This window comes from Dufourea novaeangliae, unplaced genomic scaffold, assembly GCF_001272555.1.
Source record: "Dufourea novaeangliae isolate 0120121106 unplaced genomic scaffold, ASM127255v1 scaffold65, whole genome shotgun sequence".
Lineage (NCBI taxonomy): Eukaryota > Metazoa > Arthropoda > Insecta > Hymenoptera > Halictidae > Dufourea > Dufourea novaeangliae.
The window spans coordinates 1,590,664-1,616,786 of NW_015373961.1; the positions used below are offsets into that span (position 1 = coordinate 1,590,664).

Below are 26,123 nucleotides of genomic sequence, written 5' to 3' on the forward strand. Positions count from 1 at the left end.
TCTGTCGACGAAGCAAGTCTTAAATTAATCTCTTGTTCGAGCACGAGTACAAATTCACGGGAGATTGGGAATGGCAGAATAACGTTATTTAGAAGTTTCGGAAGCTGTGATTAGCTAAGTAAACGTTTTACAATGTTAAGTAGTAGAGCAGTGTTCCTCGTGGCAGGAGGTATCTCTGTGGACGAGTATGTTTCTAGTTATAAAGATTGAAAAATACATCGAACGATTGTTCATCGTTCGGAACTACGTTGAAAAAGGGGGGAAGGAATAAAGCTTTAATTATTCAAGTGCTTACACATATACACACTTAAGTGATCGGTGCACAGTGTGCAAAGAACACGTAAGAGGGTTTCATTCATAGCCACAGAGGGAATCCTGTGTCGCCGCAGCTTCAATCCAGTCAACACCCTTCGATACAGTAAATCATCAATGACTATTCGAGGACTTCCTCGACACTGAACATTAAATATTTCATAAACTAATGGTCATATACGGCTGAAACAAAGATCGTTGGCTTCAGAATTCCAAGCTCTATCACTGTGCTAAACCTCATTAAAAAGCCAGCGTGAAGCTATGTACGTCTACACTATGTAGCATAATAAGTTGTATAGCAAAGTTATAAAACAATTTGTTATATAACACTCTTTTGTTATGTGAGCCTTCGAACACTCATCGATGATTTACTGTACCTTCAGCCGTAATGCCGTCCCCTGTGAAACGTCGTTATATAACCTTTACGATCGTGTTGGAGAATTAAATGTACAGGGATGAGAAGTAACGTGTGTCTGCGCCCCTTGTCTAACAGTGTGAAAAACGTCATCGTATGCACGTGTTCTGAGTTCCTAATAAAGCTTGCCAAACCGTAACCGGGACCGAGTGGCTGTTCTCCCGTACACATTTTATTGGTAGATTAACCAGAACCTTTTCTGTTGCTGTTATTTTTAGGGATCAGAGATACGTTATTCCTCTGACGGCGTCACCGATAAAACGGACCGACAGAAGCAACACGGTAGTAAGAGGAGAGATTTCAATTCGTGACAGACGGGGATCGGTTGTGTCCAGTCGAACCGCAGATCCGTTTCACCAGTTTAAGCTTAGGAATGTCGTTTTAATACATGACGGAATGACAAGCCTGGGTACGTAAGTACACTGATTCCTCGATGAATGCGACACAAGCAACGGCATTATTCCCCCTACTGGGGGAGTCCCTCTGTGGAACCAATCAAAACAGAGTAAACTGAAGCTTAGCAGAGGCTTGGCTTTGGGTAAAAAAACAAATTCATGAAAGGTTGAAAACCTTTCCGCCTTGCTACGAATGCTCTGAAGTGGACCCGAGTATGCCGCACTCATCGAGGCATTACTGTAGGTACCAACCCTTTGCGGCCCGAAATTACTCGTCGTAGGTTCATTCGAAGTCACTGCCGCAACCGTATTGGTCGTCGTGTCGGCAGAGATGGGCAAATTCATCACATAGATAAACCGTTTCGAATAACGAATAAAAGATGAAGAAGTATTTAGTCATTTATAATTGACTGAACATGGAAGTTCCAATTTTTATAATACAATAATACTTCTTCTTGAATGTGTAGACACTTGGCAAACAATTAGAGAACTACACAGAGTTGGTGTCAAAAGCGTTATCGCAACCAATGTTTATCAATCTAAACCGCTACCTCGTACACACAATCGTCATCGAAAACCGTATTCACGTGTATAAACAGTACCAGAGTAGAATATACAATCAAGATTGCAACAATTAGACGCGTAATTCAAATGAACAATGCAAACTTGTATAAACAAAATTGCTATATACCACAAGTAAATACAGGAAGGAGACCATAATCGCAATCGCGTATATAAGTAAAACCATATGAACGTTTACCATATAAGCAGAACCGTAACCATCAATTACTATCGAAACGGAAATTGCAAATCACCTACATGTACAATCAGAACCTCAATATCGTTACTTCTTTATATTTTCATTGTTTATTCTTAATGTATAGACGGTAATTGTAACTCGATGTTATCCGGAGCTCATCTCAACACAGGACCGCAAAGGGTTAAGAAACATAAAATGCGTTCACAAAAGTCAACGGGAGCAAAATAAATAAATGTATTTATATTTTTTTTTCCTTTATGATAAGGCACATTACGATTATCGCAAGTGTTAATACTGTTTCGAGTGGTACGGTGTTAACAATTCTCTCGCGATCGACACGACAAATGCGTAGTGAATACGAACGAAAGAAGAAATTGAACGCTCTCCTCGCATACGATGATGGCTGATAATTCGACTGCGGACGTTTATGCAGTTATAGCATTGCTTAACTTGAAAAATACAATAAAACGGAGATTATTTGTGCGTTATTACAAATGCAGCGAAGCATCTAGTAGAGAATTGAAGATGATGTACCATCTTAATTTTGAAATATTCGTACCTACAATTCCAAATTTGTATAAACTTCCGCAGTCTACTGACGATGTTAGTGTACTGTACTACGGTATCACTTAAACACGTTGCACGTCCCCGTTTCTTTTTTCATTTTCATAAACTAGAGATAACGAACAAACGGTGAAACTAGTCCGAGAGCTTTAAACGATTACTTATTCAACGATGACCGTTGACGAAATGAGGTGTAAAAATGAATATTTTTGTTATAGCAATCGCAGGTGAAATTATTCGAACTTTGTTGCTCATAACGTGGCAATAAGTGGGCGGAGTTGCTTTAACTGTACATCGAGTCATTCCAATAGTTTTTAAATGTTGTACAGCATTTCCTTTCGTTAAGTTCGTCTCTTCGATTGTTTAAAAAATCCCCGATACGACCACCAAAGACCGTATGAAGTCGAACGAGAACGGAACCACGGGAGAGAATTGCAGCAAATCCCAATTTGGTTCCTGATTGTTTGCACGATATTTATTTATTTTCATTCGCAAAAATTCTAACGACGCAACGTTGTAGACGTAGTACCTACTTGTTTTCGAGTACCTACAGAGAGACACTTTATTTTATTATGCGAAAAATGTATGTTCCTGTAAATATTTTGTAAAATAAAATTATAAATAACACTAACGGTACCGGACCATATCCTATCCAAAGTACGGCTGAAGATGTACATATATGAAATATATTCGATGAGTTGTATTTGACTAGCGGCCATAGGAATGACTTATTTCGCTAACTGATCGAGTAACGCAATACTGACCGTATCGGTAAGTCACAAGGAATATAACGAGAAGAATTCTATTTACACTAGCATGCGAGATCACTCGATCGAAGCAGGCGTTTCTAAACTATATTTCGAGAATATTATATCGTGAGCTAACTTGTCCGATCTCACGACAGAAGAGTAAACATAGTAGCCATTTTTTTCCATGAAGTCGATCAGCTGTTTTCGGCCATCTTCGACATGGGAGAACTCCACTGAAAGAGTCTGTAACGTTATCCCATTATTTACAGCAGGTTATTAAATTTTATATCGACACTAACGTTTAATGATATTTTAATATGTGCAGAAATGATCATGAAAAGACTGAATTTATTCTGACTAGAGCAGTGTTTCCCAGCGTGGAGCGTATACCCTACCGAGGGGCAATTTTAATATTTTGAGGAGCAATCAACAGATCACTGACATTCGACACCTCATCAACAGCCTTTTATTTGCCCATGTATTTGAAGTAACTATTAATGATAAACTTTTTCAGAACTCTATTTACTATTATATTGGGGGGGGGGGCCATCGAGATCTTTGAGACGTCGAAGTGGGGCATGATCCAAAAAAAGTTAGAAACACACGTACCTCTATGCTTATCTTGTCGAATGGAATCGTTTTTAATATTTGAAGCTCACTACCCTCCACGTCAAGACTGAAGTAATTCACGGTGGTGATATTCAATGCAGTCATGTAATGTATAAACGGAAAACACTGTACTTGGACGTGCGTGCCACTGTGAGCCACGTCAGCTGAGTTCGGCAAATTAATGTCCGTTGCATTCGCTTCGTGAAGACGTCCCACGTTATCCGCCATCAGGAACGAACTCTGTAAATTAAAGTAATTCAAGAGAATATAACGTACGCGAAATCCCGTGTTTCGTTGAATGTACATGTAAGTAGTTGCTTGCGACAGGCTACGAACTTTCGTACCACCGAGGGATACGGCTGTACCGCGAGGCAGGTGGGTGTCAGATAGGCCTTTCTGTTTTTCAACGACATTTTACTAAAATTTATAGGATCCGCTTCCACGAGAAGACCAGTCCAGCCGAGGATTCGTTCCAGAACCAACGTGTTGCTTCGCGTCTCTCCATCGTAAGCACCACATTCCACGAAGAATCCGTTTTTCTGCATTCAAAAAATGAACCTAATTAAAAGGAATATTCATGGTAGAAAGTTCAAACTTCAACTCCTTTGTCACTTGATTGGAATCAGAGCGTAGCCGCACAATCACCCCAAAAATCTCCACAACCTTGAGGTCCTTGAAGCGATCTTGGTATCCCTGAAAACGACTTGAAAACCCCTCCATGAGCTTTACACTTCGTGAATGTATAAATAGCCATTAGATGTTTTTCTTAATGAGCGATTAATATTTCTTGCTGGTAATGTAGGTAACTGTTTGACCATCCAAGATATTCTCTATTCATTTCAGCCGTTAAGCAAGTTTACTTTTTTAATTCACTTTTCAATGTGCAATAATTCGATTAAATGGAGAGGGAGTCAAGTGAAATGTGTCTGGCAATGAACACATTAAATCCACTTCACAAACGTGTGCCGATTTCCGAAAGTACCTTGTCTTTGAGGATTTCCCGGATAACTTTCGCCTGGCCCATCGACTGATCGTCAACTTCTGGATGTTCAAGGTTGTACGATCGATTCGAATCATATTTCCAAATTATCCATTCTCGTCGAAGTTCCGCCAGGTAACGGTCCCACTTAGGTGAATCCGGGGACAGTGTTTTTCCATTGTACCATCCGATGCCTACAATAATACCGTAAACCACTAGTTCAAATCAATCTGCAAGCTTAATAAACAAATATGTGCACGTATGCCGATTTGGAATTTGAACGGTGCCACGTGTAGGTCGTAGTCTGGCTGAATTCAGTTAGACGTTACGGGTCATCGGTGCACGTCTTAAATAACTTCTTAAGTAATGTCTATTTCAGATGCTGTTTAACACTCAACAAGCATTTTAAAACGTAAAATTAACTCCGTTTTCTCGTCCGTGTATATTATTTCGTGCGTAACTAATGTAATCAGTACGTTACGTGAATAATGAAAAATAAACATTGAAAATTAAATCTCATTGGTCTCTAATCGAATACCAAGTCAACGTTCCGTTCAGATATGTAGATTCGCGTGTCTAATTTTGTTCCATGTGCGTAAGTAATACTGTTAAGCTCCTTAATATGCATAATCTCCTATTGATATCTACATCGTGACATTTGCTAATATTCGTTTTCGCAACACACAACAGGCACATCGATTAGATTCCAGACATTCGTTATTATCGGTCCACTGGTGCTAACGAATACCTGCACAAGTCTCGATTGTCATGCATCGATAGACAAACACATCAAATTAATCAGCCTAATTGCCCTTTAATGATTAATAGAGGCGTTCACGATGACGTCGGCGTAATAATAACGATATCTCGGCATTTAGACACACCATAGAGAAACTAATTATTGAGTGGAATATAAAAAGGTGCGAAAAAAATTTCATTACAAATAGTGTCATCTCCTAACAATCACTTCCAATCTCGAGTATAATAATTACATGTATTTTTTTCTTCATCTACACTTCGCAATTTCTAATAGATTGTTCAAAGATTGAACTGTCAATATGTTAATCACAACGTCAACAAAACTACTTCTCGATCACCTGTTAAAAACAAAGAATATAAAACACACAGCACGATAAGTGCTCTTTTGTCACTCGAAGCATGTTGAAATACCATTGTAAATTATTTGATCGTTAGATAGTGTTTAGAATTGTTCAGGCAAGTGTTCCGAACAGTCACAAGAATTGCTGTTTGATAAATATTCATTAGTTTGTTCTGGTGTGCTTTGAATTTATCTTCAAGGACTGGGTTAGGTGAAACATAAACTGGAAACATGAATAAGCAATGATTTCGGATCTCATAGAACTTTTGGAACTGTCAGAACTACCAGAAATCATAGAACCTTCGACACATTCGGAACTTCGGAGCTATTAGAACTCCTAGAACTATCGAAACTGTCAGATTCTTTCTAACGTTTGTGCAATTGTCAGGATTTACTACATTTTCGTGTCTTTTTTTTTAATCGATAGCATTATTGCTTATGAATCAGCGGCAACTGTCCAAACGCACGGAGAGGACACATAATTACACAAGGCAGGGAACACAAATACGAGTTATAAGGTTGGCAAACTTGCGTAAGCCTGTTAGATGGCGGGAAACGATAAAGTCACGTGAGATATGTAAACAGTCACACGTATCTCAAACGTTCAATGTTTGAATAATATATCAGAATCGTTTGACATATACGCTAGTTCTGCGAGTCCATACAACCCGAAGCAGAAAAAATGAGAAAATGGCAATAACCGTTATCTTGACGGCTATAGATTAGCCAGACACGGATAAAAAATGATTGATCGTTTAAACTCACCGGTAGTAAAGTTGTACCACCTGTTCGAAACTGCAACAGCAGTAAACAAAAGAACGTAGGTAATACATTTTTAAATAATTTCAATCAAAACTTAAGTATCAGCGGAAATATTGTCACACAGCGAAACATTTCGATGACTCGCGCTTCTTCAAAAGGTGATTCAAAACCTGTACACACTTTTCTTGTATATTCATATCAGGCCTGTGCTTTTAGTATAACAACGATAAAATTTTGAAATGTTTTAACTATACAGATATGTTGTAACAACTAATTGTAAGATTTTTCAACATTTTTTTGGGCACTAGTGTTGTGCTACAATAATCCACGTAAATAAATACACGTCTGTTGCTAGTTACGTCACTGTGCATACATAACGCGATTCTTTCACGACGCCACGACCAAGCGTTTCATGAACACGCGCCGGTTCGAAACATACAATTAAAAATAATCTCGGTGAATCCATTCGTGACAGTATCCTGGCCGATACAAAATTACATAAAACGGACTTACCGTCCTCGTACACATTTTTCATCGCGTCGTCCATATAGAGATTCGGGTTCGTCGACGATGCGGGCGCGTACGTTGACATCCGTAATATCAAAACAATAAACACGAGCGTAATTATGGCAATTATCGCGTACCATTTCCGTCGCCAGAGCAGCCGGAACGGGTGCTGAACGGCGTGCTCGATATTCGTTGTGCACATTTTTCGAGAGCTTGACAAGATAGCAACAGGTTGCTGCTACCTTACACGTGTGACTGACAACCCAACAGAAAGGTCATGGGCCATGAAACTCTGCCGGTAAACTGAGCCTATCGCGCCGCGACCGATTGGTCTCCAAGCTCGTCACATGGCCGCACTCGTCCTCATAAATCATACACTTGAATCATTCAGACGTCATTGACATTTCTCTTCAATACACACTTCTTAAATATACACTATCAATCGCGATTTTCTCCCGTGGTTTTTAGTTGTACACACGCTATTATTTAGTCGGTTGTATAAATTATTCTTTGTTTACCCGTTTGAAAACGACGGCACTACGTATAGATGAAATTTGAACACGAGTAAGAGCTAGGCAAAAGTCGTTGGATTATATTTCACTCGGAATAGGTGCTGGGAATACTGTATCACGTACGCGGTCAGTTTTCAACGACGCGGAATTAAATTTAGGCCAGACAGCACTGCAAACCAATCACTAAATAGCTTACGAGAGATTGAATATTAAATCGACCGATCTAGTCATAGGTTTTCCCTTTAACGATTGACACGAACAAAAATGTGATGGAAAACCATTATTCAACGTATTCTCGTAGTTATATCGGATAATATTTGTTCAACGATATTCCAACAGCGAGCGTGTCGGACTTGACTGGTCTCCACTCAATGCGGTAGTTCCCTTCCGTAGTGTTAGATGTGTGACATAAGAATCTATATAATGAAGGTACTACAGTTGAAGTACACAGCTAAGGTATATATAGACACCGCATACAAATTACTTCTCTATCACAGTGCTGCCGCCTAGCAGACGTTACGATAAACAGTAGGTCCAAGTGGAGTAAATAAATAAACAGTTTGATACATATTACCAGATGTTATACGTATACAAGCGACATTTAATCTCATAATTATTTAAATGAAAACCAATAAAATGTGTAAATATGCGTTTATTAAACCCGTTACTACGGTAATTCCACTTCCCATTTCATCTTATCTTTTTAAACTGATAATTATAAATACATACTTCATTGTTTAAAAATAGAAAATCAAAAAGTATAGCGGTGCCATCTCGCGAAACTATTGAGGTACTAATTTGCTAAAAGCTTGAATATTCTATTGTAGATGGCGCTACACGTATTTTGACAAATTTTAATACGAAAGTACATATCATTAAACATACAAAACTACTATAGTAATTAAAGACGTATAACTGAAAATCGTTTATAATATATAACAGCGAACCAAGAGAACTCAAAAATTAATCGTCACCATTAGAAAAAATGTACTCAATGATTTTTCTGTATTTTAAGGAATAGCCCTCATTTCAACTAGTGACGATATAGTTAATTGAACAATCATTTCAACGACTAATTTAGTATTATCAGTACAGTTTTTGTAAAATAATTTGAAGCGTAGTAAGCAATCATTTTCCTAGTTCAAGGAGTCGGATATCTCTTCGTTTAGGAACATTCTCTGCGCGCTAGGGATAGGGGATCGTCCGATGTTGGCTGCACTACAGGTTGTTTCGTTGGTTTCGACACAGCTCGTACGGCTACGGGACGGCCAAGAATAGCAAAGAGCACGCGAATCTAGCCGCCCTGTAACCGAGTCTGGTGAAGGCGACCGACCGCTCCCTGCGTGGTCCGTCAAGAACCGAACGAACTGTTTAACGTAAAATAATTTTCGTCGCGGGACACGCGATTAGTGATCGTGATCGTATATGGAGGCAAGAAACGGAAAACGTCGGTTTCAGCGTGTCGAATCACGCGAAGTGAACTGAACAGTGTAGTGGCCTCGGTGAAATAGTAGAAGATCCAAAAACGCGGAGAAGAGAAAGAGTGAGATATCAAGGGGAAGAGAGAGAGAGAGAGAGAGAGAGAGAGAGAGAGAGAGAGAGAAAGAGAAGAAGAGACCGTGCGAAGTGGTTAGAAGGTTCTACGAGTGCGGTTGGTGCGTGTTTTTTCGGCGATGTCTGTCGAGAGCCGTTCGAGCTCAGCCCTGTTTAAAAGGGCTGAACAGCTGAAACGTTGGGAACAGTCAGAGACGAATCGTGAACCGGCCCAACCACGTCAGGTCGCGCGTAAGATTAAGTTCTCCGCGGATTGCGTGTTCCTGGCAGCGTGCGCGGCAGGCGACAAGGAGGAGGTTGTACGTTTACTTGAAAAGGGGGCGGATATCAACACCGGAAACGTTGACGGTCTCACAGCGTTACACCAGGTACTGGGATCCTCCTCCATCCTCTCCCTCTTTTCTTCCGTACATTTGTTTATACACCGTGATTCCTTCCCGATATACAAAGTGGCTAGAAAAAGTACCTGTGTACACGTTTGCTTCTCTCGAGTAATCTATTCAATTTTTGGTCTATGTTACGAAAATGCTTACCATTAAAATGGCATCAAGCTTACGAACAATTGATCTTTTTTTATCACTGATTACCTTTTTTTAGTCAGGCTCGATACAGTTAATCGAAAATGCAAATACTGTTTGTGTCCACTTGCACATCCTCTGTCCACTACACACGACTTTCGTTCGAGTTTTTCCGAATTTTTGCTTTCATCCCTATGTTTTTCTTACCTTGGTTGTAAATACTTGTCACAATATGGCTACTACATAATATACTCCAGCTGTCTAATTTAAGTGCAATCGGTCAAATTTCCCTTCCGTACTATCGGTATCACGCGTTTAACCCTCGAACGATGGACTCAACTCACCGTGGTCCCTGAATCACTGTTCTGACCCACGCTGAAGTTCATCTTTGAATGAAAAATGTTACTCTGTTGTCAGTTCATTTTTCTAAAGAAAATTCAACAGATGTCATGTGTATCTTTATGATTCAGTGTATTCAGCTGTTTGATAATCCTTAATGTTTAATGGTTACTACTAAACTGTAGATCTTACGCATTGATAGCCATATCTCTATATGTAAAATACAGGAAGTTATAAACTTTCCCAATTTTTGATATATTTGTTAATTAAAAATTAATGAATTATAAACTGCTGTACGAATATGTGTATTTGCAGAAACATCTCTTATCTGATTATTAATGTTTTCTTCCATATTATTTCAGTGAACTATCAATATCAATCATTTATATGTTGAATCAATGAAAGCAATAACAACGTTTCCGAAACTCAACTTTATTTGTTAATTTTAGATCTTGCCACATAGTTTAGCACAGAAGTTTATTGAAATAATAAGTTCATATACTCGTGTTCTTCTTTGTAACATAGTGATTAATGCTGGAAAAAATGCATTTGATAAGTAATATTGCTCTTATCACTTTCACATATACAAATGTATCCATTAATCTGAACTAAAGCCAATCATTAAAGTCATACATAGTTAAAAGAAATAATTAGGTCAGCTATAGTTAAAGTTTAAGTTTCTTCCTTTTTTTAGTTGTGTATAAATACTGAAAAGGAAAGATTGGCATTAATTAAATTATAAACATGAAATCTGAAACTCATTTCTTAAATATTTAATACAATAATACAATATTCATTTAACTTCAGTAACATAAGTTTTATGATGGATGAAAATCTTCATAGATTTTGCTTATTGTATTATTTTCTACAAATGCTATAATTTTTACTATAATACATAAATTATTGAGACTACTAAAATAGGTTGAAGTTATGATAAGGCTAAAAATAGATCTTTAAAAGATGTTCGTTTTAGTAGTGGACCAAAGCATAAAAATATTGGAGTCTTCTACAAAGATTAACAAAAACTGTTCTTTTAACATGACTCATAATTTCGCACAGTTTAATCTTACTTATACACATAGAATTAAATACATATTTAGTCAAAAAAATAATATACCTGTTAAACAAAGACTTTTAAAACAACAATTGTATGTATCAATTTTATGAACATTTAAGTGAGAAAGAAAAAAGTCCTATTGATCTAACATTTTTAAATATTGCTTTATTCACAATGATTTCTCAGTGATATTTATATATTAACTATAACTTGAAAAGTATTTAACTATAATGTTCATGATTGAATTCCACTATAGTTATGTAATTACTGCACACAGTCCAAATCATTCATAAAATACCCATAATCTGTATGTAGTACAGAAATAGTTTATTTAAAAAATTTCTAAATGCTGCATTTTACATAGAATGTATCCTATTTGTTACTGTTATTTAAGTGAAGAGGAAGTTTAAGCATTTCATGGATTTGCGAAAATAGAATGTGAAAATACATCAGGCATCAAATGCTATTTATAGTTCTCTGTTAGAAGTCAGAGCCTGCAGTATCTGTATTCTATGTATCCTCTGTCTTAAAATGTTATTATATGTAACATCCTTTTTAATTTAGCCAGAAAGTCCCCTTTTAAATATTCTTAGTGTAAATTTAGGATTCCTATACCAAAAATTATGAGTAAACATTTTAACGTTTTCAATGTTTCTACAGTTGTACTCATTAAACACATAAGTTATTGTATATATTTTTCAATTGGAATTAGAGTGTACGAGCAAGTTTTTTATATAATGTACATATTAATATTTGATTGTAATACAGCTGCATAGTATAAGCATGAATAAGACTTTATCTTTTATCAGCACTCGAATGTATCCTCCATGACTGTTTTTCCTCATAAATTTTAACCCTCTTATTCCCGACACAAGACGCCCGCATATCGTTAAGTTAAAATATAAAATAACTATAGACTAACAAAGGAATACCCAAAGAGATATCTAACTATGGATTTTTAACAAAAACGTTCCCATTGAAACACTAGCGTCGAATAATCGGCCGATATCGGTCGGAAAGATTCTTCGCGCATGAATCGAATCGACCCAAATCGGCCAATGGCATTAAAAGGATTAATGTACTCTTTGGTTAATACACAACCTATTTTATATCTCATATTATTTACTCATTTACATGATTATGCCTTATAGTTAAAAAGAATTATATTTCGATTGTAGGCATGTATCAATGATGATTTGGACATGGTCGAATTTTTAGTAGAAAAAGGAGCTGATATCAACTGTGGTGATAATGAAGGATGGACACCGCTGCACGCGACTGCATCTTGTGGACTGATATCTATTGCTAAGTTCGTAATTACTTTCCATTTTACGATCGCAATGTCGTATTAATCTTCGGATATTTTTGTTAACGGGACGGTCTATTTTACAGATATTTAATAGAAAAAGGATGTAATTTGGCAGCAGTTAACAATGATGGTGAATTAGCTCTCGATATTGCACAAAGCAATGAGATGGAAGATATGTTACAGCAACATGTAAATGAAGCTGGTTTGTATTGATCATTAATAGTAATGTAACCATTAAAAAAAAACAATATATTTTTTCTAATGAAACATGTTTCCACGCAGGCATAGACTGTGACCAAGCTAGAAGTGAAGAAGAGAGGTCAATGTTAAATGATGCCAGAGCATGGCGATCAGGAGCGACAGGCAAAGACTCAATTCATCCTAAATCAGGAGCTACAGCACTACATGTTGCAGCTGCCAAGGGCTACATTAAAGTTATGAAGTAAGATTGTTGAAATTTTAATTAATAAAAATTATCATGGCATTTAAATATATTCAACGGAACTTTCATCTATTATTTATTACATTTGAGATTTGTGTTTTTCAGCATTTTACTACAGGCTAGGTGTGATGTTAATTTTCAAGATTTTGACGGTTGGACACCCTTGCATGCTGCAGCACATTGGGGTCAATTGGAAGCCTGTGAACTTTTGGTAGAAAATTTCTGTAATATGGACATTAAGAACTATGCGGTAAGATTAACATTATTTTATACTTAAAACTAAAAACAAAATTGTCTCTTTCACAATTTTACATTGACAGGATCAAACGGCATTTGATATCGCCGACGCGAATATATTACAAGCTTTGGAAGAATTGAAAGAGAAACAGAAACTTATGATGAAAGATCATCCACAAATTATAAACAAAAAGCAGCCAACTATACCAAAGAAACGGTTTGTAAAACTGAATTATCAATTGCTATTAAGAAAAACAAAAATAAATTTCACTTATTGCATCATTTATATTTTAGTGTATCAACGAGTAACGAAAATATGATAGCTATGCAAGAATCTGTGGAAACCTTCGAAGAAGAAACGCCAAATAAAGTTAAAAAAGTCGAATTAGAAATTCAGTCTGACAAAGAAGATTCTAGTACTGGAACAAATAGTGATGTTGGTATGTTCATCATTTATATTAATCGTTACCGCGTTTGACAATTTGCATGATCACATTTAAACATTTTGATGAATTATTCAATATTAATACTAAATGGTGATGAATTTTCCAAGCTTATTATGTGCACAGAATGTTCCAAAAATATTACTATAGAGCAGGAAAACACGAAGATTCAAAATATTATCCCCTTCATTTTTAGTGTAGCAATCTTTTAATTAATACCTACGTAATACTGCTAGAACATTCTGTGAATGAAAGAAAGCAAAAGTATATACACACCAGTATTTCTCAGTCATCATTTTGATCCATTATTGTTATATTTGTTACAAGTATTTTCTTTTCTTTTTTTTTTAATTTATTAATTATAAATGATTGGGAAATGCTGAATTAGGTGTAGTAGTTTTTGTTTCTTATTAAAAAAAAATGTATTACACACTTCGTTCAGTTTCGCAAGTCTATTTTACTTACCTTAACAGCAATTTGTATTTCTTGTAACAATGCTGCATGGACAGAAGCGACACGTGAAACAGATATGGAAGAGAGTGATGGTGAAGGTGAATCTGAGACTAGCTCAGAATCACATTCTTCCACTTACTCCAATCAATCTGATAAGTCTAACGAATCAAACCACTCTCCATGTCTTACAGATGATGGTGAGTTTTGTCTGTAAGACTGTTTTTATACTATTAAAATTAAACTTCATTTGCATGAATTATAAAATATATACGTATGCCTTTGTATTCTTTCTCCTGATAAAAATGTTCTGTCAAAAGCTCTGTTATTGAATAATAAGTTTCTCTGCTGCATAAATAAATAATCGAATAATCTCTATCCTTCTTAGAAAAAGGTTTCGTACTAAAATTACTGGTAAATACATTCTATTCATTTTACCATTACAGAGAAGAAAAATAGAGCGAATAGAGAAGAAACAACCCAGAACAATTCATCCCCTACCGACACTAATAAAGTTCCTAATCAGGTAATGTAATTATAAATACGCCATATATATTTTACGCGATTTAGAATACGATTCCACGATTTTGTAACTTGTTCAGGCTCCAATATTGCCTCCAAAGCAACAGATTGATAATAACGAAGAAGGAGTGATACCATCATGGCGACGTTCAGGCTCCTTCAGAAATAGAATACAAAATACAGAAGCAACGAATTCTTTATCTACGAGTAAGTTTCTTTTAGGAAAGCTATATACTTGTTTCATGTAATTAGAGTGATAACTTAATTTCTCATATGCAATCAGGGCTTGAAGAAAAGGACAAGAATATTAAGTCACCGACCATGTCGAACAAACACAATACCGAATCCGATGTGGTTTTAACTAGAACGCATAGTTTTGAAACGGATGAAAAGTGAGTTGAAACCAAATGTTACACGTAACAACGTTTTCGTAGTATTCTAAAATTTGTTGTTTTATTTATTTGCGTTGGATAAAATTCTTCAACTTCTTGATAGTCTTTTTTTTCTCTTTTTTTATACTACAGTCAATGTCAGTTTTATGACGAAAATATTTTCGCGTTTAAACAAGTTCCATGTTCAAAGATTCAGCATAGTACATTTGTCTCTGAGCTTTATACGTCTAAAAGAAACATTAGTGTAGTCGTATTGCATGGCATGGTGCATGTTATGCAGGTTCTATGAGCAGTACTTGGCATTACGAGCTCGCATCAAGGCGTTTTCCTGCCCTACTCTCCATTGCTGCAACGCAGCTACTCCTACTCACACCAATACTACGACTCGCTCTGCATCTCTACGCGAAACCCACAGGTGCGCACGTTTCGTACGTGATATATATTAATGCTTTCACTATGTATCATTCTACTAGTAATTATACATAAGTACAACAAACGGAGAAACTGCTCGCTAAAATTTGACTCGAGTGTCTAGTATCAAAGCTTCGTATAATCTACATAAAAGGCTATTTTAAGATTAGTGGCCCAAATCCTAGATGTATAAATAGGGTCTTTCTAAAAACCAAAGTGAACGATTATTCGATTTCTCGACACAAATTTTAATACATTTAGTTTTAAGCTTATATTTATTAAAATGTATACTTTCTTGTTCATATTGTTGGGTACATATACATATCCACAGTTTGGACCACGAGTTTTATATAATTTGTATATCTTTTTTTTTATGTGTGTGTGAATCGTTCATTTACACTTGTGATCATTAATTTAGCAAGCCTTCCTCATTCCTTGCTTTTTGCTTGGCTTCAATATGGAATCACAACTGTTGTATGTACATCGAAACATCAAATGTCAATCTCACACGATTTTATTTAATTTCTCTGAAATCTGTACAACATTGGGATTGATTGATAGAATGGAGTTCAAGTAACTGAATCCGAAATCACTTTGTATTTTCGTGTATTGTAACGAGCGTTGTTTTAACTTTAGAAGAAAAGAAGCAAAATTAAACTTGGAACTGTCAAGACTGCCACAGGGAAGCAATACACTTTCACCAACATCCACATCTAAAACAATAGTGTCAAGTACACTGCCAACTACTACAGCCACAGCTACTACAACTGCCACAACAACAACTACAACAACAAGTCCTATTCCAGCCAATCAAGTGCGCAGGTAAATATTTAAAAAAAACCAGACAGAATAATAGAAATATTTATTCGTATCGTGCTCTTAAGTTCAAGGAATAATAAAATGAGATTTTCGAGATGTTTTATCATCACATATTGGCATAAAAATTTTAATAGTAAATTATATAGTTGAAGAGAACGAGAACAAGTATCCAATTCTGTTAAAAGTCTGATTATCCAAAATATCATAATTTAGCCTATTTTAAAATGCATTTAAAATTAAAGTTTTTGCATTCATATTTGCATCGTGCAATGTTGTTAATATGGCTGGGTAGTGTTCAACCAGTGGAAGCTACAACCACAATTCTATCGAGTGCAAACAATTCAGTAGCAGTTCCTGGAACTCCCACTACACCAGGGGGGAGCAAGCTAAGTCCAGGAAATATCTTCAAGAATTTCTTCAAGTGGGTACTTAATGCTTGACCTGGGAAGATTCTCTTGAAATGTGTGACTTTGCATATATCCTACGATATTTCTACACGCAATATTAAGTTATTGGCAGCGGCATGGACAGTTGCTTTGCAGTGTGATTATTTCTTTGAGTTACACACGTTTCTCCTCAAAAATGTTAATCGCCCTAATAACCACTGCCTTGTCTTTGCTAATATAAAACAACATTTCTAGTTCAGAAGCTCTGGCCACTGAAACACAATTTGATTTTCTCAGCCCTCCAAGTAGCTTCACACGTTTGACACTGAAGATTCTTTTGAGAGATCTACTCCAGCAGAGAGGATGTATTATAATTCCAAATGGACGGAATTGTGGATAATAAAAACAGAATAAAATAATGTGTACATATTAGCGAATTGTCCTTTAAATGTTACAGAAACATGAAATTTCAGCATGTTTGAAATATCTTGAAACATAGTTATATCTACATGTGTGTATGTATTGCAAAAAATTTATCGAATTCTTTTGTTCCAGTTCAAATAGTATTTTTATTTTTAAACACTACAATTGCAACATTAATATAAACAATAGAATTATTACTATTATCGCAAGTTGAAGGCATCATTGTTTTATGTGATATCTGTAAACACTGCTTATGGATTGTGTTTATGATAATGTTTATTGCTTTTTCAAATCTTATTATATATTATTACATAAATTACTTGTATCCCTGGTATACAAATGTTATTGTACATTATTATTCTTAACAATGTATATGTAATTTTTGTTCAGATCCTTCGTCCCACCTGTTCGAGATGAAGAAAGTGAAACGCAAAGAAAGGCACATGCAAAGAGAGTAAGAGAAACTCGACGCTCGACTCAGGGTGTGACTTTAGACGAAATCAAAAGTGCAGAACAGTTGGTGAAGAAAAAGCAGCAAAACAATGAAACCCCTTCTACGATATCGTCAACGCAGGTAGTATTTCCCGATTTTCATTAGCGAAATCATTATGCTTACAGTTGGATTAATTTGTTTTCTTTAACCAGAAATATAACTCGAGCTTATAAATTATGTATGTTTTATTTTTTTGTTTTGACACTCTTGGAATACTACGTGTTCTATTAACAATGATGAGATCGCTTTGTAAGTATTTATTCATTTTTTTTTTTTAATTAACCCAGCCAACAACCACTACCGGCAATACAGCCTCGATTACAGCTACAATAACAACAGCAACTCCTACTACAGTGACTGCAAACAAACCCTCCGAGGAACTTAACTTACCCGACAGACGGCCTTCTTGGAGGCTGAAAGTTGATAATGGAAGCAAGGTTTGTCATTCACAGCATACTTACCTACACAAGTTAAAGTTGTATTAATAAAACAAGATAATCTCTAACACGTTCCGTATCTATCGATGATCCACAGCAGATCGTACTATAAACTTTTATACTGTATCCATAAGACGTTAACAAGAATGAAAATATAACGTACAACGTACACCATGTAGCAAGACGAGCATTTTTATTAAATAAGCAGAAATAATCGATATTATAATGTATTGAGGTTATAGTGAAAATCGTCGATGGTCTGAACAGGAGTTGTGTCGTAAGCCACCGATCTATTAATGAATTATCTAATTTAGCGACGTTCAAAAAATTTATCGAATCAGTTGAAGCTTTTTGAATCTTTGAAATGTTATTCTAACGTTTTAATAGTATTGTCGCTAGGTTCATCATCAGGGATGGAACGACACTGATACTGATTTTGTGTCATTTGATTTTTTATGAAGTCAGCTGTGAAGCCTTAGCAGTTATAATTTTACCCAAGGTTATGAATATCATTCAACAGATTATTGATGATCGTGATAAAAGATTACCAAATCTGATGGAATGTAATATTTGTAATTAAATTCTGAATGAGGAATTTTACCAAGCAATGTAACATTTTTGAACGTGAAACTTATGAGAAAATCTAATTATTTAGTTTCAGTTAGAAGATGCTAATAACAGGACCTCCGCCCTACCTAATACAGATACTACCACAGCGTATATGAGAAGACCTTCCGCAGGCTCGAGTGTACCTAGACCGTCGTCAGCTCCTGTCGAAACAATTGCAACTAGTAGTGCAGAAACAACTGTAACATTACCACTTAGACGATCATTAAAACAACCCGAAGACAAGGGTATACACATAACTTACATTTAGGATCTTTTACTCGATTGAAAGTTATGAAGAAAATTTATCCCTTCGTTTCTATTGATCTGTTTTAGAACAAGATAAAGAAAATGACAGCAGAAATGCACAAGCCACACAAGCCGTCATACAAAGGAGACGAAGGCCTAAAAGAAGGTCTACAGGCGTTGTTCATGTTGATATGGACGTTAGTAGCAATTACTATAATATTTAAACTAAATTACATCAGGTATATGTAGAAGTAATGGTACATCGAAAATTTTTATTTATATCGAATAACTGCTATAGCATCTATTACTGAAAATAGTTCTCTTTTCTATAACTTCTTCCACTTTTTTGGAAAGATGGTCGATAAAATAACATAAATTTACCGTATCAACTTAAATACGACAATAATTACTTTTGCATATACCTAATATATTTATAACTGGTGTAATGAGCTTTAAATATTAAAATTCATCAATTCTGTTTCTTTTTGACTGTACGTCTTTAGTTCATTTAACATTTTGATTTTTAAATTAGCACCGTAACACGCCAGAAATGACTTGCTTGTAATAAGTGTTAATTATTGTTTTATAGGAAATTGATCCTGAAAAGCAAGACTTAACTGCTGGTGGTGATTGTGATGAATCTAAAATCAATCATAACGAGGTAAGTCATTCAACTTCATTAATTACATCTACTAATTGTGTATAATTGAATTTTTCACTTTGCTCATCGCGTATCAAAAAAATAAAATAAATGATTATAAACTGAAAAATCGTGTTGTTAGAGTACAATAATTGTTTTAATAACAATTTTTTATTTGTTTAGTCTCTTTATTCGTTTTAATAAAAGAAACTTTTGCCTAAACTAATTTTTGTACTGGTTCATAATACTATGTAACTATTATAATATGAATGTAATTTAGCGAACCACAGAAGCTTTGTGTTATTTTTGGGCTAGTCTCTGGGAAGATTAACCTCTATTCGTGCATGCTTTGTTAAAAATAGTTTTCCATTTCTTATCCCTCTATATACCACCAGACCATGTATTTAAACGAAATTTATAGCTGCAAATACTGTGTCATTTCATAATCTTTAAATTTTTTATATTTACATCACAACGAAATTGTACACTTTACAAATTAAATACTATTTTTATACCATTGCATATATTTTTGTTATTATTTAATTTTCGTTTATTACAAGTATTACAAATATTATATAGCCTTTAAAAATAATTGGAAATAAGTAAATTGTTTTACTAGTAAAAACTTCTTTTTCACATTAAAGATGTGTTGAGTAATTAAATAACATGGATAGTAGTAGTAAAATATTTAAGTCCAATTGATATTTAAAGACCATTTGGTAGAAATGAAATAAGAATCGAAAGTAAAAAAAAAAATTGATCATGAACGTGGCCTAACAGTGGCTAAAAATATTCTATCGACATTTGGAACGATCTGACTCTTTGACATTTAGAACAGCTTGAAATGTATTCATTTATTGTTTGCATTACAGTGTTAAAAACAGTTAAATGTATAAAGAAAAAACAAATTCCGTAAACAAAGACACTGAAATTACATCTGTTACATAATATATTATGAACCATAAAAACTTCATAAATATATTAATTATTAATTACTGTAATTAAATTAATTTTCGAATCTTTAAACTTTCTTACTATTATTAGACATGTACATGTTCCATTAAAAATTGAAACATTTTAAAATATCGTTACTAACATTAAAAATACAGTCTTAATTTAAATCGACATATTAATTAAAGTTACGCAATAAATTTATATATACCTAATAATATTAAACGAACGTTGAAAATGTCTTTAAGAGTGAAACATCGAATATATTTATTTCAAATCACACAACCTTGATATTAGTGTAAGTTTGTGCATGTGTCCTATAAATAGCATACCAAACCGATGCTTTGGAGTAAACTGGCTGATGTCTTAAGTTCCTCCACCCAGTCTACGTCAGTCAAATACTTACTGTCATTAGAACCAGATCGCCCAAACCCGTGTGTATCGCAACAAAGTGATTTAACTGTAAAATTGCAGCATAATTCTAGTCCTTTCGTTTAAAAATAATATGTAAAAATATCGTGGGGACTCTAAGAAAACGTGTGTTCGAGTCAATAAAATTTGTGAAATAATTTTATCTAGTAAACAATGTCATCCTATAGAAAGAGATCTCAAGGAAAGCCAACAACAGCTGCAGGATTAAGAGCTCAAGCATCAGCGAATGGAAGTTCAATTTTTGGGAATAGATCACGAAGTATAAGTGGATTATTTCCTTTGAATCAAAATAGCTATTCGGGACTGTTGAGTATTAACGGATCGAGCCCTATTGGATTGCCGAATTTTCTAAATAAAAATACAAAAACTAGTGACTCGTTTAGAAAAACTCCGTACTCAAATTCAACGAGTAACCTGAATTATCAAAATCCATACACGACATACGGTGGTACTGCATCAGGATACGGAAGCATAACTTTGCCTTCGAGTATTACATCTCTACGTTTAGCACCTTCCACAAGTTATAACTATTTGAATCTTAATCCGAATAATCATTCGCAAGTGCAGAGAACCGAAAGCTTTAACAAAACAAAGACAAAACCAGATATTCAAATTGGATCTAGAAGCTCTAGCCTGCAAAGTTTGGCCAGTTCTGAGGGATATATTGTAAGAGAGATTCAAATTTTGTATCGAACGATATCCTTTTGTACTGATTTAAATCAGGATTATTTAGAAAATAAAACATTTTAATTCCATTTAATATATTATTTTCTCCATGTTTCTGTTTTTATAGAGTGGGAATGATCGTTCTGGAAGATCCAACAGGCTAGGCTCCATATCATCGTTATCATCGGAAGCACCCTCTATGTCGGCCAGAATAAAATCTACAACTTCTGAGAATGGCGAACTAGATTACAAAAAATTGTACGAAGAATCTCAAGCGGAAAATGAGAGGCTCAAAGAAAAACTGAGGCGGTCGGATGAACAATTAAAGGAAGCTAGAAATTCATTGGACAAAGCACAAAGTGCTCAAAATAAAACAGTTCTGTCCGAAGCTGAAAAAAGGGAAAGGAGAGCGATGGAAAGGAAACTGTCGGAAATGGAAGAAGAATTGAAGGTAAGAATCGAAATAATTTTTATAACTGAATATTCATTGTTATTTCTATCAATTGTACTTAAGCGTAAAATTTACGAATATACGTAGCAAATAAATTAAGAGATAATTTTCCTATACGATTACTTTTAAATATCGTGACTTTAATTTTTATCTTTTGTCATACTTAATAAAAACATATTCCATTATGTACTCCTTAGTTAGAATGCACGTTACAGGTTTTTTTTTCTTGTATTACGTTTTGATTGTTGCGGCTAAGTACAGAGGAAGGTGCCGGCATTTCTGGAGTGGTTAATTTTAAAAGAAAAGGAAATAAAAGAAGAGCGAAAAGAAGGAAAGACACACGTGGCTTTGATGCATTGCTTTCTTCTTTATTTGCCATTTCTTGGTGCTTTTATTTTTTTTAGTATCGTTATTAAATAATCACGCTTATTGTTTATGCAGTATAATGGTTTTCAATTGGCACTTTGTACTTCCTTTTGATTACTACTTCCGTGTGGTTTTCGTCATCCATATTTTTTTTCTTTTTGGGACGGCAGTAAGGGTATATTACTATATTATTTAGCGTAACAAATGTTCCATAACGTTTACATAGCGTTGTCTGGTGGGGGCTTTTACAAGACAAGCGGACATGGGCTAATCGTTTCACTGTTTACAGCAATTACAAAAGCTCAAAGCTGAAAATGAGAGATTGAAAGCCGAAAATCGGGCACTTACCCGCGTCGTATCCAAACTCACCAATACTACTAAATAGGTAAAGGACATAATGACAGCATCTGCGTTAACAGTGTACATCGTACTCCACGTACAATATTAATTCATTAATTAATCGATTACTTACGATTTTTTACGTTCTGATTACGCAATATTAAAACTTTGAAACGATCTCGCTCACTGACTCAATCTTACAAAATACAGCTTCACAACGCGTACGCGAGTATAATTACGGTTGTCGTATAAACAAAAACGAATAGTTTCACGTCGAAGAATTTGTAACAGCTTTTATTGTGCAACGATTTGATAGCTTGCACAAATCACTGTCATTTAATGGAAACACAATGCTACGATTACTCGAAACTACTGTTTCTGTTGTTACTAATTGTACTTACAGATTTACAGTGGTTAGTCTGTATACTCCTTGCATTCTAATTCATTCGGGAAAATACTGCTTAATGAAATTGATGAAAAAACTGTTTTCCTTTTTAAATTATCAGGAATTATGACCTGGACAAGAACTTTTTGAATGAAATTTGTTTTGAAATATTAAGGATACATGATTATAAAAGAAATCCTCTAGTGTTAGCAGCAAATGGCCTACCATTATATAAAACAATGGTTTTGAACGTTACAATATTCTACCTATTATCTTAGTACCACAATAATCATTATTTACATCTTAGTCTGTTATTTGCACAAGTTTGATTTTTACAGTTCTTTCACATACTTTATTGAGGTATGTAATAGTTTTTACATTTTTCAATGAAACACTTTGATAAAGAGAATATTGTACTTATTAATTAACAAGCAGAGTACTTCAATAACTTTGGAAAATATCTTTATTCATTTGTATTCAGATATAGCTAACATGTTTGTCAAATGTTCATAAGACGGTTGGCTATCGGCAGCTAATATTCTAGGGTTTATCTATACTCATTGGTTCCGAATTTTTCAATATGGTTTTATTAAAAAGTACTACTTTGGGTTGTAACATCCCCTTCTTAGTTATTCATAGCTACTAGCAATGTTTTATCCTTTCCGATATAAAAAAAAAACGCAGTCTGTCCACAACTAATATAGTTTATGTTTAAATATACTTTTTAACAAAAACCTAACTCAGTTTGGAACTTCAAATGGGAATTAAATTGAATTTAAACATTTCTTTTTATGCATTAAGTGGGATACTACAATTATATGAACAATAAATACAACACAGCACACAATACAGTTTGTTTTCAAAATGATCCTAATTTGTCCAAATAATCGATAGATGGTTTTTGCGTTGGGCATATACTGGATGTCTTTAGATGATCTGTTTAAAATGTTACATCCAAGAAAAATAATTAAACAGTAGCATAGATTTGCTAAGAGAGCATGTTTAATTTACAATTGTTTTTCCACCGCCCTAAACATTGTTTGACAATCACTTCTTAATGTCCACATTATACAAATATTTACATTATACCTCATTTAACACGCGACACTCGTTCCGCAACAGGATATTCGTTATTCTATGTACATAGTACCGAAATGTTTGCATACGTTATAAATTACATTCTCGTGTATTATACAATTTATCCAATAACATTTGTTACAGACGTCCAGAAATCATTTAATTCCTTGCATTATAATCAATTCAATAGTTTATTGAATAAATGATGTATAAGGATGTAACATGAATCGAAGGTATAATAGACTGAAAAGTAGAAAATATATCACAGCTAAAATAGAGAGGCTGGGGTGTATATTGAAAGTAGCTTAACATGTAATTTTATTTGTTTTATTTCTTTTTTACCAAATAATATTTTATTTATGCATATAATGTAAAATATGCAAAAGAGAATGTTACACAGTGTCGGATACGTAAGTGCATTCGAAATACTAGAGAAAGGTTATACAAAATTAGAAACACGGTCAAGTTCTGTAACTTAATTATACTATCTTCTGTTTTTGTGTAGTATTAAAATTACACCTGCTTGTTACACTTAATTACATATGTTCCTCGTTTGGTTTTAATGCACCCAATTGTTACAGTGCTTTAATTCTTCAAGGCTCTAGTTGCAATAATACTTGCTTGTTTCCTTTCTCCACTTTTACCCCATCTTTTCTTTTTTTTTTTAAGTTCTTTTTTCCTTTTTGTTTTTTGAGCATTCATCTGATCCACTCTATAATACCATTGTCTTTGTAAATTTTTCTGTAAGAAGCGTGCTTTGATGGTGACATAAATAAAGTAGTTTGTACATTTTTTTCTAGGTGATGGACCAATTAAAATGCGAAAACCAGAGGCTAAAAGATGAAAATGGTGCCTTGATCAGAGTAATCAGCAAGTTATCCAAATAACTCCGGTGGTCTTGAAATAAAAAAAAAATAAAAGAAAACCGAAAAAAGGCTGCATAGCGTTTCTTCTGTTGCATTACAATTGCATTGAATGAATTGTTTTAGACTATAAATTATCACAATCATTATTGCTAGTATTCTTGAAATGTATATTTTACATCATCATATTACTGATGAATTTATTCTTAATGCTAGTAATTTAATTTATTATCAAGCAAATTATCTCGCGTGGCTGTGCCAAGGGCGAAAAGAGACATTGCTCCTATTCTTAGGATTGTGAATAGTTGACCGTGAAGGAACTAGAATTTTTACTCTTTTTCTCACAATTTAACTCTTCCTCTCGAAGATAAATTTCATGGTTCATTTTAGAGCCGACGCTTTATGAAGCAAAATGTGTACTTCATTCAAATCGATGAAAGGCAAACGTTCATTACGACACTTTTTTTTTCTTTAAAAAAAAATCACGTTATCAATGTTGACTCTTTGTAAGGACATTTTGTAAATATGTAATAGATAAAATGATAATGTGGCATTTTAGGAGTGAATAAGGAGAAATTTTTTACTTAATGAAAAACTCATCAGAAGTCTATATATATATATATATATATTAAATTTATTGTATAAACTTGTTTCCATAATTGTAATGCAAAGCGAAAGCATTCGTAACGTATTGCAAGGGTTACAGTAAAACAATAAAAAGGAGTGAATATTAAGAGGATGACTTTGATACTATTCAAGTGGCCTTTTCCTGGAAGACTGCAATTTATAATCCTTCCATCATTGCCATTTTTTGCAATGAACTGAAAATTCTTGTATTAAACGATCTGTATGTTTTAACATATTCTTTTGCAAGTTGACAATGGTTTCTAGTAACTGAATATCAACAATGGAAACTGTGTTATTACGTTAAATAACTGATTTAATGTATTCGATTACAAAAAAAAAGTGGAAATTTCTTACTTTTAGGTAGCAATAATTGTAACGAAGTTTTACTTTTGTTAAAGTAAATGAAAATTAAAAGTTTATAGATAATGAAGAAAGGAACAAATGACAATGTGTAGGCGACATGTTTTTTTTAACGATGTTATATTTTAAAGAATTGTAAAAAGGATAAGTCGAAATAGTTATTTCATAACGACGTTTGTTACAGAATAACAATTTTTGTGTAACTGTTTACTATAT

General features: G+C 34.4%; 2 protein-coding genes across 7 annotated transcripts; one reads left to right on the plus strand and one right to left on the minus strand.

Annotated features, from left to right (window-relative positions):
- Positions 1–3,112: 3,112 nt before the first annotated feature.
- LOC107186562 lies at positions 3,113–7,403 on the minus strand. Its single transcript, XM_015574457.1, has 5 exons — positions 7,158–7,403; positions 4,787–4,977; positions 4,149–4,343; positions 3,805–4,044; positions 3,113–3,438 (listed from the first exon to the last, which is right to left on the minus strand). Exons 1-5 carry the CDS (start codon positions 7,351–7,353, stop codon positions 3,271–3,273), a joined length of 990 nt encoding a protein of 329 aa, XP_015429943.1. The 5' UTR covers positions 7,354–7,403; the 3' UTR covers positions 3,113–3,270.
- A 1,521-nt stretch (positions 7,404–8,924) lies between these two features.
- Positions 8,925–24,944, plus strand: LOC107186496 (protein phosphatase 1 regulatory subunit 12A). Of its 6 annotated transcripts, none has more exons than XM_015574360.1 (21): positions 8,925–9,585; positions 12,310–12,440; positions 12,524–12,642; positions 12,723–12,882; positions 12,988–13,132; positions 13,203–13,336; positions 13,414–13,559; positions 14,072–14,212; positions 14,459–14,538; positions 14,615–14,741; positions 14,818–14,926; positions 15,207–15,341; positions 15,974–16,159; positions 16,449–16,577; positions 17,356–17,539; positions 17,746–17,895; positions 18,551–18,749; positions 18,838–18,947; positions 19,340–19,411; positions 21,567–21,890; positions 24,858–24,944. In XM_015574360.1, the coding sequence occupies exons 1-21, from the start codon at positions 9,337–9,339 to the stop codon at positions 24,942–24,944; spliced, it is 3,117 nt and encodes a 1,038-aa protein (XP_015429846.1). In that variant the 5' UTR covers positions 8,925–9,336. The 6 variants fall into 6 exon arrangements, with proteins under 6 accessions (XP_015429846.1, XP_015429851.1, XP_015429850.1 ...); XM_015574365.1 differs by lacking the exon at positions 24,858–24,944 and adding an exon at positions 22,546–22,641; XM_015574364.1 differs by lacking the exon at positions 17,746–17,895.
- Positions 24,945–26,123: the final 1,179 nt, after the last annotated feature.